At 34.9% G+C, this 15,450-nt stretch overlaps 2 protein-coding genes across 2 annotated transcripts; both read left to right on the plus strand.

Moving 5' to 3' along the window:
• Positions 1 to 5,881: 5,881 nt before the first annotated feature.
• LOC133868669 (F-box/kelch-repeat protein At1g30090) lies at positions 5,882 to 8,044 on the plus strand. Its single transcript, XM_062305611.1, has one exon. The coding sequence runs from the start codon at positions 6,661 to 6,663 to the stop codon at positions 7,876 to 7,878; it is 1,218 nt and encodes a 405-aa protein (XP_062161595.1). The 5' UTR covers positions 5,882 to 6,660; the 3' UTR covers positions 7,879 to 8,044.
• A 4,758-nt stretch (positions 8,045 to 12,802) lies between these two features.
• Positions 12,803 to 13,538, plus strand: LOC133867761 (uncharacterized). The gene has a single exon (XM_062304524.1). It carries the CDS (start codon positions 12,984 to 12,986, stop codon positions 13,245 to 13,247), a length of 264 nt encoding a protein of 87 aa, XP_062160508.1. The 5' UTR covers positions 12,803 to 12,983; the 3' UTR covers positions 13,248 to 13,538.
• Positions 13,539 to 15,450: the final 1,912 nt, after the last annotated feature.

Consider the following 15,450-nt stretch of genomic DNA (forward strand, 5'->3'; position numbering starts at 1 on the left):
GCAACTAACATGCCAAGTAGATAGATATGCCTCTTTGGGCATTCTTGCTGTACTATATTCCAACTTCAGCTGTACAATCTTTGATCTATCAAGCACAGAGATTATCATTGCATGTCAATTTATTTTTCTTTTTATATCCTTAGTGGGGATTTTATAAAAATAGAAAGTTCCATTATAGCATGGAGTTCTTGAATTTCCAAATAATGTATGCCTATTAAATGATTCTCTAGGCCCTTAATCCTTTTGCTGTTGCACACTATTGGGTGGTAGTTGGTGATATTATTTCATTAAATTTGCTCTTAGCTGGTCACAAGTAAGGAATAAACCCTACGGGCTCCCCTAGCCCACACCTTTGGTTTCCTTTGCTGCCATACTGTTGTAGCTTTGGCATACTCTTCTTGTATTTTCATTTATGGTGCTTGATATGATATAACTGCTTGCCGCTTGGGCATAGTTTTGGCTGTATTATTAGAGGGCCAAAATCCTAAAATAATGCACATGATTAGATTGGTTGTTTCATTGATAACCAGATATCTTTTTGGACATAACACTTCCTTTACATGCGCTAAATTATCATATGACTCTTCTTTATATTCACCATACCTTTTCTTTTTCTTCTTCATTGTTTTAGTCTGAGCTTTACACTGCTGTATTTAACAGCCTGACCCCTTGTATGTTCCAAATTGTAGTTTAGTTTTCTCTTGGTAGGAACTTTGTTACTGCATTTATACAAGCCATGATCATGGAAGTCTTGTTATATATTGACTGATGCCTCTATGATTATTATTGGACCCTTATTTATGGCAAGAATTTTATCATGCTTCTGCTTGTTGTGTTAGTAGGACTTGCTTCTGCTGCTTATACATTCATGTATGGTTTGACTATTTTTTATTTTACTAGCAAATTACTCTTTACCAGCTTGTGGCATATACCATCTTCAAACTATTTCTCCATTGTCCTCCCTAAAAATAAAAATCAATGGGTGGCCGAGCCAACCCCTTTGCCAAATGGCGGTGGTTCGGCCACTTCTTTTTTTATATATATAGGGGGTATCCGAACCACTCCCAATAGCCATGGGAGAAGGGGGTGTTCAGACACTCCCAGATATGGCCGAATGGGATGGTGGAACCATAATCCCTTGGTTTTCTATAAATTTTTTTCTAAAAAAAAAAAATTAGTTTTACAATTTTTTTTCTTTTTTTTTTTTCAAATTTATAAGTATACCCAAGACAACGCATATCAAATAATCAAATCCCAAGTCCCAAACTCTTCACCTTAGTTTGAAAAACACCTCTTGCAGTAGCCTCGTTAAGAGGATCAACTACGATCTTCTTAGTGGAGAAATGTTGTAGAATCAGCTCTTCTCGTGCAACATCAGGAATGGAGTGAAATTGAATGTTTATGGGCATGTTTGGTTGAGAAAAAAATTTCAAATATTTTTCAAATACTATTTTTTAAATATCAAATTTTACTTAGATTTTATCAAACTTTTTCTAATTTTGTCTCAGTTTTTCTAAACCATTCAAACATAATTTTAAAAAATAAATTCTCTCAGTATTTGCAATTTTTTAAAAAATCGTACACCCAAACAAGCCTAAAAAATAAAATAAAAATAAAAATAAAAAAAATCAATCTAAATATGCTGCTTACCACATCTAACTATTTAATAACTAAAACAAACTAATATCTCCACATCTAATGTCAAAAATTTCAAGGAAAATGCTAAAAACACTCTCATTTAACTCCCACCTCCAATACTTTCTAACATGACACTGCCACATTAGCCTTCCAAAAAATGTATTAACGTGGCAGTACAACGTGACACTGTCATGTCAAGAAAAAAAAATTGTTCAACCTCTTTCATGGGTGCCCATTCCGACCAAACCTCCGAGAGTGGTCACACCAAATTCGATGGTCCGACCTACTTTTACGTGGTAGTTGGTTGCGGCGCTGAACAAGAGATGTGGGAATCAAATTTCAATAGGAGAGAGGAAATTTAGGGGCCAAAGACTTAGACGCATTCTTTTTCTGTCCTTTGCACATTTGATCATAAAGTGGTAACAAAATAAGACTTTTTATGTAGACATGTGAAATGATGTACCTTGAAATTAATGATGGTCCTCATATAGGATTAAATTAAAGTGTCCAACCATGAGAGCATTAAAAATTCGGTTGGATCGATTGGAACACTCTATTTGAAGCAGAGAGCATTCTCTTCCTTTAGTTATAAAGTAGAGATATAATTATCTTTTCACATTTTATAAAAATGTAAAAAGACAATTATATTCCTACTTTATAACTAAATGAAATGCGAAAAGACAACTATACTCATACTTTATAACTAAATGGAAAGAATTCTCTCCATTTCAAATGGAGAGGATCTAAATTCGGATTGATTGACCTCAGATAAGAACAATTACAGACCACAAAAAAGAAAAATAATAATAATAATAATAATAATAATAATAATAAAACAACGTAGTATAGTTATGAAGTGAAATTAAAATAGTAAAATTTATTTGTACAAAGTTCAAATATGTTTTTAAAAGGACAGTAAAAGGTGATCCCCTCTCTTTAAGATATGTTTGCCACCTACTCGGATTGGGATCATGATAAACAAATCCCATGCTTCTTACCAAATCTTCTTGGCCTTTATTTTGTCATTTTGAAGTTATATAAATGCAAACACACCTACACGTACATCAAAACATTGATACCTCAAGAACGCGTTTATTGTGTGAATAACAGAGTAATGCTGGAGACCATCTTTGTATCTTCAAAAATTGATGTTGGTTTTAAAATCACCATTAATTTTGGAATGTATTACTATTGAATTTTGATTTAATTGAGGTTTTAAAAGCTACATTAATTTTGGAACGATAAAAAGTAAAAAAATAAAAATAAAAATATGATCCTAACATTACACGTGAATAACGTATGAGAAATGACATGACCGCCGAACACAACATTCAACCATGCAACTATCTTTCTTTGATTCTTTTTTCACTTTCTTTTTAATCCTGAAAAAGTAACCCCCAAGAGGTCGGCTCAAGTGGTAAGGGCATTGGTCTTTGTGGTAGTCCATGAAATCTAATGTTCGAATCCCCTTGAATGCAAACAATTCATTGGGGCCAGTTCACCGGCGAAGTCAAAATATTACCTGATCCGTGTGAAGGTGGCATCTTACACAGATACAAGATTTACTTTACAAGATTTGGTACACAAGTGACCATGCCTAAGGAAGTAACCAAAACGTGTTATATATAATACTTAGACAAAACATGGCCGAAAAAGGACGGTTTGGAGGGGGCAGGTACTCACAGATTCCGTGGATTTGGATCGACGCCTAGATGCGTATAAAGCTTGCCATCTTCATGGGACCAACGGTAACTTTATTACGTAAACAGACGTTGAAGCGCCTAAGCCATGACAAACCCCTTTCTGTTTGGTTAATGAGAAAGCTTTTCCGAGACTATTTTAATAAACAAACAAAATCGAATCTTCCTCTTTCTGTTTCTCAATTTTATCCTGATCTGCTTATATTTAGCAACTTAGTACTCTTTTGTCCACCAAATCAAATAATTACAAAAAATCCAAATTACTATTTTAATCCAGAGTTAAACCAAAGTTAAATTTTATTTTGATACATTTAATGGTACATATAATGTCACGTTATTTAAAAAATTTAAATAACGTTACAGCATATACATCACTAAATCTGTAAAATGTAATCTAAAACCATGAAATAGTTAATTTCTATTCGGCAAAAAATTTCATTTTCTTTTGTTTTTAGCTGCCCACCATGATGGATCCCCGACCCTTTAACTCCACCATAGGGGCGGGCTAAGAAATTAAAACTTCATATTAAAGTAGGCGTATTAATATTGGTCATCATAAACCTAGCCTAAATGAGCCAATATATCTTCAAAGGAAAAAAAAAAAAAAAAATAGCCAACATTTCTCAAACTCCTTAAGGTTTAATTTGATTAAAAGCCCATATTCTAAGGCTGGGTTAGTTTCTTGTATATTTTATTTGGTAAATGTTTAATAAATTTCTGAGTCAACGCGCGATTTGAAATTCGTGAAAAATTTACGGTGTAAAAATTAATTTTTAAACAGTGAGATACTGATTTTAAATCGCACGTTGACTCATTACTTAGGAATTTATTAGACAGTTACGTAGTATCCACTTAATTTATTATATGATAGCATAGGAAGATATTTAAAAAAGAAAATCAATGACTTGAAAAAGATATGCGATGGAAAACCTTACTTTTTCTCCTTTTTATCAGAGCCATATATTTTGTTCATCTTTATGATCCAACATTAATGATGGGCATATTTTTAGACCCACAATAATCTTGTAAAGAATCCTACTTTTCTAACAAAATCCTCTCCGTTGGATAAGAGAAATGATTTTTATACATCACTTGTACACTTTTTGTACATCACTCTTTTAAATCAATCATTGGATCTGTAGGACCACAAAGATTCACACGTGGGTCCTACAGATCTAATAGTTGATTTAAAAAAGTGAGATACAAAAGATGTATAAGTGATGTGCATGTAACATATCTTGTTGGATAAAAAGAAAAATAAAATAAATTTTTAGACGTGAGCATGAGTACATAGGTGTACAACCTACTATTTCTCAATAAATTTTAGGGGTTTGATTCCTACACTTTACCGGTACAACAATTGTACAACAGCCCCTCACATGGGGGTGGGCTCTGCGGGACTTGATTCTTATACAACAACTGCACAACAACCCCTCACATGAGGGTGGGCCCCAGTATATGGGACCCACCCTCATGTGAGAGATTGTTGATTTGTTGTACAGTTGTTGTATTGGTGTTGTAAATCTAACATTTTTCGGGCTCTACACCCTAGGCCCCACCCCAATATGAGGGGTTGTTGTGTAATTGTTGTGATGATGTTGTAAATTCATCATTTTCCTAAATTTTATAAGAGAAATGATATTTTGTCATCGAGAAATGATTCTTGCACATCACTTGTATATTTTTTGTACATCACTTTTCTAAATCAACCATTAGATTTGTAGGACCCACAAGGATTCACATGTGGGTCCTACAGATCCAATGGTTGATTTAAAAAAAGTGATGTACAAAAGATGTACAAGTGATGTGCATGTAACATATCTCTTTGTCATCTAAAGATACAACTGTATATTGACACAACAACTATCGACTTTTTTTATTTCTTTTTTTATTTTGAATTTTTTTTATATAAAAAAAAAAAATACAAAACAAGACCCCTATCCATTTACATGATTTTGTAATTTTTTATTTAATAAAAAAAATTAATAATTGTGTCCATAAAATGGCGACATATTATATCTCATTATATAAAGAAGAGGGAATCAACTGACTTGCTGTCATTACAGCATCCACTTCTTCCGAATTCTTTTTCATGTTATTAAGTATAAAATTCTATTGATTTCCAAGTTCATTGTTCCAAGAAAAAATTATATTTAGTTAATCACATATCATATTATTTAGTTTTAAAAAATGTTATTAGCTGCTCAAAAAAAAAAAAAAAAAAAATACTTAGCTTAAATTACGGGTTTGGCACTTTGGCATTGAGTTTAATTGATCCTTTTTCTAATCTTCCACGTAGATAAGAGCAAACAGGTAGCCGCAACCTCCATTTCTCGCACGTGAAAATCACGTTCCTCACCCCCAGAAATTTATTTGTATTTATTTATATATATAGCTCCATTATAATTTATAATTATAGATAAAAACGGGCTTCGTCTCAGCTTCCCTTTCACTGCTTGTCAGCACGCTCTGTAGGCGCGTAGTGGTGCACGAAGCTAAAATCAGGAAGCTATGCTTGCCACAGAATAATATATATTGTATAATCTCTCTTTCGGAGGAAGAAATGAAGAATAGTCGTATGCTCATGGGTCACCTCTGTTTGCCAAAACTAGAGCTCTCAAAATCTCTTCGGAGTCGCCATCTTTGTAACAATATTTCAGCTGTTTCTTGCTTGTAAGTTCTTATACTAGCTTCCTCATCTCTTTTTTGTTGTTTCTGCTATGTGGGTTTGCAGTTTCTAAGTTGTATAGAAATATATGTTCTCGGTTTGGTTTGTCTTTTTAAATTATCAATCTGTAAAGACCATATAAAGTATTCATTTCGGTGTGATTTACAAACTGGGTTTTTGTGGGTCTTTGGTTTCTATCTCTCTAAAGAAGAAATAGGCAAGAATTTGGCCTGTTTCAGGGGAGCTGTTTTGTGGGTTTTTGGTGTTTTTGTAGTTCCCTGCTTATAGAATATCAAGTTGGTATATTGATAAGCGATACTGTACTAAAAGCAGTGGATGGAATCTTCTTTGGTGCATGTTGGATTGAATTTGGATTTTTAGAAGGGGTTTTGTGTGAATTTTATGTTCTGTAATTATATGTTATGAGGATTTTATGGACAAGGCATTGGTGCTTCACTTTGGTGTAATTCTGGATTTGATTTAATTCGAAGCTTTTGGAAGAGGATAAGTACTCTGGATTGAGATTTGGGTCATTTGTTGTTGTTCATAAATAATAGTCATCTGGTGACATAGCATAGACAAGGAACTGCATATTGGAACCAGGGCCGCCTCATTGTTTGTCAAGGGTTCAGATATTGTGTCTAAGAGAGAAAGATGCAAAGGGTCCGATTGTCTTCCCAACAGGCGCCTGTACACAAGCTGGGGGATTCCCAAATAACATTATCCCCCAAATTTAGGTTAGCAGTTATGCAATCTTCTTTGTTAAATCCTTCAACAGATTTAGAGTTAACTCTCAGGGGAGAATCCCTCATTCCGGGCCTTCCTGATGATGTTGCACTCAACTGTCTTCTCCGGCTTCCAGTCCAGAGCCATGCATCCTGCAAAGCTGTCTGCAAGCGGTGGCATCTACTGCTCGGTCGTAAAGATCGATTTTTCAGCCGAAGAAAGGAATTGGGCTTCAAGGACCCTTGGCTCTTTGTCTTTGCCTTCCACAAGTACACTGAAAAGATTCAGTGGCAGGTTCTTGACCTTACTCACTTCTCTTGGCATACTATCCCAGCAATGCCTTGTCCTTGCAAGGTTTGTCCCCGTGCATTTAGGTGTGTTTCAATCCCCCACGAGGGAACCCTGTTTGTTTGTGGGGGTATGGTTTTTGATGTAGAGTGTCCCCTCGACTTGGTTCTGAAATATGAGATGCAGAAGAACCGTTGGACTGTGATGAATCAAATGATCACTGCTAGGTCATTCTTTGCGAGTGGCGTCATCGATGGGATGATTTATGCGGCTGGAGGAAACAGCTCAGAACTTTTTGAGCTTGACTCAGCTGAGGCTATGGATCCTGTTAAGGGGAATTGGTGTCCCATTGCGAGCATGGGAACAAATATGGCCTCTTATGATGCAGCAGTGCTGAATGGGAAACTTCTTGTGACAGAAGGCTGGTTATGGCCATTCAATTTCTCTCCCAGGGGTCAGGTCTATGATCCTAGAACAAATAATTGGGAGAGTATGGCAGCCGGGCTGAGAGAAGGTTGGACGGGTTCAAGTGTGGTGGTTTATGGGCACTTGTTTGTCGTTTCAGAGCTTGAAAGAATGAAGCTTAAGGTTTATGACACAGATACAGATTCCTGGGAAACAATAGAAGGCCCTCCTTTACCAGAACAAATATGCAAACCTTTTGCCGTGAATTCCTGTGATTGCAGAATCTTTGTTGTGGGTCGGAACCTTCATGTTGCTGTTGGTAATATCTCAAGGCTCCCCCAAAAGGGATCTTGCAATAAAAAGTGGACATTTTTTGTTCAATGGCAGATTGTGAACGCACCAGAAAGTTTATCTGACTTGACACCATCAAGCTCTCAGGTTCTGTTTGCGTAGGTTTTCAATTCTCTGTCTGTATTGTGTTCTGTATGATGTTCAATAATTGTTATTTATATGAAAATATAAAAGCTGTAGGGTGGAAATGCCTGTGCTCAAAAGGCTCTCGAATATATATTAGAATGAATGTATCAACTATATGATTTTATCTGTGTTCTTTTCTTTATCTTTGACTGTGATTGAAATGCCATGAAGTCTTTATTCTTGTTACTATGATTTTTGAATTTGAATGGTATTGTTACTTTGATGACCAAGGGCAGAAGTGTGCCGGTTTCGGGTCTGCTTAACAATGTCAACTCAAATCTGTGAATGGATGCAACTGAAGTTGAACTCATAGCTGAATCTGCTGCTTCTTTAACATGCAAAAGATAGGATTTTAGACTTTTTCTTAGCGAGTTCCACTCCACTAGTTGAACAATGATCAGTGCAGTCAGAGTTCTTAAGTCTTTCAGTTAGTACTCTTAAGCTTTTTTGTGTGATATTTTGTTGAGAGTTCTTAAAAATTGTCAACAATTTCGGGTTTTTAATATTTAGTATGTGCATCACACATCCAGATGAAGCGACTGAGAATCAATACTTCAATTGTGGGAACTCAGATTGATAAGAAACGTGAGGGAGTCCCAAAAGGATGTATGTAACGCCCCCACATTCTTCATGCATCAATGAATACTACGAGGCGTTACTACTATGACTTTAACATTAAACTGGCAGCGAAATATGTTATAAAAGTTTTCTGTTTTTATAAACTGAAGACATTATTCACAAAATTTATTAGCATACCATTAAAACTTTACATTCTACTTAAATACTTGCATCTTCTGTTTAGCTTATAATCTTAATCCAACATCATAATCTATTAACTCCTACATTAACCTGAGCTTGAGCTATAATCCAATTACCCTTGAAGCCCTTGCTTGCATTAAAATGTTCCCGACGGAAGAATATTTGCTTACACAAGGTAAGGGATTTACGTATTCCGCTTGAATCCTAGCTAAGACGTTCAACTCCGTATCACATATTTGTCTTTCTAAGTTTTTCCAAGCTTTCCTTCTCGGATTTTCTCTTTAAACATCTCCCTATTTCTCTGTCTACAGTTACTTTCTAAAATCCCTCTCTAGGGGCTAGAAGATAAGGAAGAACGAAAATTTACATTTCTCTCTCTAAACCCATATTTATAGATATTTTTTAATCTCGTTCGAACGAGACGTGGCATCCATGCAAGCAATGAGTTCCACGTCAGCCAATTGAGTGTGTGACATATGTCTCGTTCAAACGAGATGTGTCATGTTTGAACGAAAATCTTAGTCACTAAGAAAATTTCGGCGCATGACACGTGGCTTTTGAAGTGGCAATATACATGCTGGTTCGAACAAAATTTTTCTTAAGTCATTAAAGAAAATTTTGGAGCGTGATCTCTTCTAACACATGTCTATCCAGCCACGCTCTAACGAAACTATTTTTGTTCGAACAAAATGCTATAGCTCGTGCATGTAGCAGTAAATCAACCTTAAGTTTTGCTATCAGTATTAGAATCGCCCATATGACCATAATTTGAAAAGCTCTCTTCGGCGCATATGTGGTGGCTAATGAGTTATGCTCGATGAGAATTGTTTTTTGGCCCAAAATACACTATTTTCCATCTAAATTCCTAATTTAAGCTATTTTATGTCATTTTTATGAAATATTTGTTTTCTTCGAAGTAACTAAAGGATTCTCTTTTCCCTATCGATGATATTCTCCTTTCCTTCTGAATTTCCTCAAGTATTGATATACAACACCCCATTATCCTCCCATCTCCCAAAACTTATGTGGCGTGGTCTCAAACCAAAAAACCAATTTCTATGCACTAAATGGTTAGGGGATCCCATCACAAAAGCTTTGGGAATGGGGGATAATAATGGGGTGACGTATAACATAACTCTTTCCTCATTGTAAATCTTAAAATTTTACTTACAATCTTATGTTGTCAAAACATTTTCAATTCTGTACTACATTACGGACAAAGTTGGAAGAAATAACAACGGCACACAGTTAGAAGAAATTTTATTAAAAAAGCACGTATATTTTTCATCTCTGCCCTTATTATTTAAAAAGCATGTGATTCTCGCATGCAAAATGGACAAATTGTATTTTTATAGAATGAGTTGGAGGAAGTTTTCCCAACCCAATTTGAAGAAATCTTTGTCCACTACATTAATATATGTACTATATTAAATATTTTATTTCATTATCTCCAAATAAAATCAAGGGCCATTGGATTATACTTGTAATGCAAAGGCAACTTATTGAGAGCAAAATTGTGAGCAAGGATCACTTCAACCGGCTTGAAATGTGTAAGACATTTCTAGCATGTCCAACAAGGTCTAGGTCAATAAGAGTGGCTAAGCAAAATTCATGCCACATGTTCAACAGATCGGATTTCTATGCTGGATTGATAGTTTCTGCTTCTTTCTTCTTCTTCTTCTTCTTTTTTTTAATAATGTTATATCATTGATTTTTTTTTTTTAATAAAAAAAATATTTAATGGTGAATTCGCAATACAACGCCAGTCGTTAGCATACTTAATGGTATTTTTTTTTAATAATGAAAAAATAAAATAAAAGAACTACCTCGTTACTTTCCATAATTCAATCTCAACATCTACTTTGAAAACTCACAGAATGGTCATCAAGTCAGATTCGAGACACTCAATCGCACCCCATTTGAACATTGCTATGAAAAAACTATGAAACCTTAGCTCGCATTCAAACAAGAATTAATACCATTTAAATGAGATTGCGGCAAACTGTTTTAAACCTTAGCAGACAAGTTTTCTACCTAACTATATAAGCCTTATTAGTCCCAACTTCCAAAGACCTAGAAAGGCAATTTTTATTGATACTTGAGAAGTTTACTATCGTTTTGTGCCTAAACAATTTAAAATCTTCTGTTTGTTTAATCTCATCATTCAAACCATAGAAAAGCCTACAACCACCCGAGTTCTAGGGTGAAGCGAACGAGCTTCGTTGGTGAAGGTGATTTGTGTACAAGAAGGCCAAAAGTTCTAAAGCCACTGCAATGGAAGGTGAACAGTTCGCTTGCCGAGATTACAAATTAAATCTTGGAAGTTACAAAGATTTTATAAATAAGATCAATCGGCAACGTTACAATTCTTCTATCGTGGTTAACTTTGGGGTTAGCTGTTTCCCATAGTAATTTTACATTTGAAGAGTTCTTCAAAATATTTTTACTTCATCACCGAGTCTCTGTGTTCATTTATTTCTACATATTGTGATTGTGGTTACTTTAGTTGTGTTAATTGGCTTAACAATTGGTTTAATAATTTTTTGTTTTACAATTTGGGGTCTAAAACATATTTTTAATAGCCGATGAAAATGGGTTCTGACATTCTTATAATTCACCTGTGATGATTTCCTCTCTCCTGACTTGGATGGCATCAGATGCTTTGCTTTTGTGAGTTAAAGCCTTTAACTTTACCTTAAAACAAGCCTTTGGAAAATGAAGGTTACTATATTCTTACGTTAATTATGGCCTTGTTTGGTAAGGGACGGGGAGTTTGGAATGAGAGTTGGAAGTGATAGATGTAATATAAAATAAAAAGAATTTGTATAGAAAAGTGAAAAAGTTTTGTATTGTAGTAATTTTTTATTTATTTAAATAATAATAAAAAATTATTGATGTGATATAAAGTTAGAATGTTCTGATTATTTTTTGGATAAGTGAAGAGGGGGAATGAGAATTTTATTGCTCTTACCAAACAAGCCCTATATTATATTTTATTGAATGGGGAATCTTCTTCATTGAAGGTAACATACTAACATTAATACTAGACTTTCATTCTTTTTCTTTAAATTTGGGAATTTGCACTACTTCTTAATGTATAATTTTCCTTCTACACAAAATCTTGTTTGCCATTTTGCCTGGATAAACTTTAGTACAAGCACAACTCTTGGGAATCACTTTTGAAGCACTCCTTGGAAAGGGAGGTAGGTTTTCTTTTTAAGAAAAGATGGCTTGATGCACTTTTGAATTTTGATGTTTCAAAACAAGTAAACAACTTTGTCCTAAAAAGTATTTAGATATGTTTGGTAACATGTTTTGAATGTATTTTTTGTTTTTATTTTGAAAAATTGCTTTTATGATATAAAAGTAAAATTAATTTTGAGTGTTATAAGGTGACACGAACATTCTCCTTTATTTGGCAAAGTTAATTTAATGATAGAATGGCGCATGAAAATCTTTTATGATTAATTAGTTCCTATAATAAATCTAAAGACATGAAACTAGAAATTGTTTCATCATATAATAAATCTAAAGACATGGGAGGATTTTTTCCACTCCTAATCCGAATGATGTGGTCTAAAGATACAATGTTGAAAAAAAAAACAAATCAAAACTAACTAATATGAGGGCAAGAGGAATACTATTTGGTAAGACATCCGTATTGTGTTTGTACTAACTGTCGGCAGGTAGTGTAGCTTCTTAGATGTTACAACTTAATTGTGAGTACATCTTATTTTTATGGAAGTTAAACATTACTCCGAGATGGAAAATGTTAGATTTATAACACCAATACAACAACTGTACAACAATCCCTCACATGAGGGTGGGTCTCACATACTGGAGCCCACCCTCATGTGAAGGGTTGTTGTACAGTTGTTGTATTGGTGTTGTACAAGAATCAAATCCCACGTGTGTGTTCGATAGTCGCACAATTTATTTATCAGTATGAACATAATAAAAAATTAAAAAATTAAAAAAAATAAAAACTATTTTTCCTAATATATATATATATATATATATATATATATATATATATATATATATATATATAAAGAATATTTTCCTAATATTCTCTTGATCAAAGATTTGTTAGAATATTCTGTCATCTAAAATCTGAATCGTTATTATGAAATGAAATTAGATAATAGAGATTTTGTCTGGTCAGTACCCATCACTTCATTCCATTCATCGGAGACCCGCCATTTCTTAAGGAACAAATTTGCAGGGAAAAGCAATATACAATCCCCATCGCCATCCATACCAGAGATCACTTCTTCAAGGAGAAAAGAAAACCCATTAAATAGAGCTCCAAAGAGAGAGCGATGGGGGCGATTACGAGCGCAGTGATTGCAATAGCGGGGGTGGTGCTGAGCTGGATCGCCATCGAGATCGCCTGCAAGCCCTGCCTCGAGCAGGGCCGCAACGCCATCGACCACTCTCTCAACCCCGACTACGACCCCGACGACGACATTTCCTCCAACATTCGCGCCCCTCTCAACCCCACCTCCGATTTTCAAGAAAGCCTCGCCGATCCAACGGCCACCGTTGCTTCTCCAGCTTCCTCCGCTCCCGTCAAGGCCGTCTGATCGCCACCACTATTGCATCACATAACTCATCGCCCCTCTTCTTCTCTGGTATTTTCCAAACCGCCATCATACAGTTTAAAGGAAAGGATATGAAAAGGTTTTCTTGGATTCGTGTGTGTGTGCGTGTGTGTATCTAATGTTTTTTGTGAGTTTGGGACGTTGGTTGACTGACATGAATTGTTTGACTTTTGTTGTTGTGAATGGAACAGAGATTGTTGCTTACATGTTCGTTGTTTTACCAATTGTATGAAAAATGTCAGACTGATTCTAATCTAAGAGAGGCTTTTATGACTTTGATTGTTATAAGTTAGCATCATGTAACATAATTTATATGTTATTTATCAGCAATATTTTTTTCATTTTTTGTTTTTTGGTTTTTTAGGCTCGGTATAATGGCAATTACCTCACCTCCATAATGAACGTTATGAGAAAAAAAAATGGTGTGTTTCAGATGAGATAGAGTGGAAAAGTCTTGAAAGAAAACTGGGAGTTTTGATTGTGAATATGAATTGAAGGAACACTTGGAAGGAAAGAAATGAAATGTGAGGCCAAGATGTTGAACATGGAGAGACAAGTAGACTTTGTGTTCTTGAAAGATTGAAGTTTGAGATAGGTTGTACTGGGGAAACATTCTTGAGCTTGGTGTTCACAGAGAAATATTGGTTATTGCTTTAGTACACAATTTGGTCCTCCTTTTTTATCTTGAAAATTCCATTGATTTTTGTGGAAAGGGTAAGCTGATTTTGAAACTACTAATCTCTCTTACACTCTTTTAAGTTATGATTGGTATGCGGAATGGTTATTCCATTAGAAAGAATGAATAGATTTTATTAGGAATGGAAGAAAGTGTAGTGTAATAGCCTTGATGTTAGACTTTATGATAAGCATCTAACACTTGGCTATTCCTCAATTTAAGGAATAGTCATTTTCTCATGGGCAACGAGAATGGCTGTTCCAATGCTATTTCAATTCACATTCTTCTATTCTTAATAAAATCTATTCATTCTTTCTAATGGAATAGTCATTTCGCATACCAAACATAATCTTATTGTTCTGAGAAGGCATTTACTTTTCAGGATATATTTGTGGCACATGGATCATCATGTTTTTGAATGTATTGCTGTTGTCCGTGGTATAATAGGTTTCAATTCATCATGTGCCTGTTCATGTACCAATTTGGTGGACAATGGGGAGAGGCTTTATCATTTATGTGTGCTACTAGCAGTTTGCTTAACTCATTCTACCGTGGGATTAGATTAAGTTCTTTATTTTCTAGCATTATTGCACCATGATGGGAAAAGATGTCAGCTATAGTTACACTGAGTGGAGTGATCAAGGTTTTTCTAGCAAATGACAAAGTAAGTTCTAAGACCACCTGTTAATGGTGTTTTCAGGAATTTAAGAGCTCCAGTCATTGATTAAAACCACTTCATTTACATTTGACAAAGTTTAAGTACAAAGCCTGATTGCTGTACACCGTCTGCCTGCATTGACTTCAGGTTGCAAGTTCTCAGGAAAATTAAATACCATATTTTCCTCGGAAAAACATTTCCCCACCTGATGAGGAACAGTCGTGCTATGTGTATTTTGCATGCATTTCTATCAAAGTTTTTCCTTGTTGATGATGATTGGAATGCATGCTTGGGAAATTGAAATGTTTACTTCCACTTGAAGGTGTTGGGGAGGGTAGGATCATCTTCACAGCCGCTTGCCATATGTAGGTTTTGTGGAAGGGCATTGAGGAAGAATTAGTAGTTAACTTGAAGCAGCTTCAGAAAGCTGTAATCGAAATAAGTGATTGTGTTGTGGCCACTGGGACCTTATGTGAAGGAAAAGAAATGACTTAAGATTGTGATACTATCTGAATATATTGGAAATCAAGTTAAGCTATATGCAAAGATCGATTTTCATTTTAGAATGTTTACTCTCCCCTCAAATCTACCTTTTAATCTTTATATTTCTCTCCTTTCTTTCTTGGTAATTGACAAATGCATCGGATAGATTTGAAGTTTGAACTCGTGAGTTAACCTATCACCTTGAATTTATGGGGATAAATGTGCCATTAGACTCTCTCTCTCCCTTTCCTTTTTTATAATTTCTTTCCCAAGATTACTGTCAATTATTCTTTATTTTCTAACTATGCCCTTTTTTATAATTTCTTTCCCAGGAGTACTGTCAATTATTCTTTATTTTCTAACAATGC

The sequence above is a fragment of the Alnus glutinosa genome, chromosome 5 (genome assembly GCF_958979055.1).
Source record: "Alnus glutinosa chromosome 5, dhAlnGlut1.1, whole genome shotgun sequence".
NCBI lineage: Eukaryota > Viridiplantae > Streptophyta > Magnoliopsida > Fagales > Betulaceae > Alnus > Alnus glutinosa.

Excerpts from the sequence above, each read along its gene's own strand:
- LOC133867761 (XM_062304524.1), top strand. The coding sequence starts at position 12,984 with ATGGGGGCGATTACGAGCGCAGTGATTGCAATAGCGGGGGTGGTGCTG.
- LOC133868669 (XM_062305611.1), top strand. The coding sequence starts at position 6,661 with ATGCAAAGGGTCCGATTGTCTTCCCAACAGGCGCCTGTACACAAGCTG.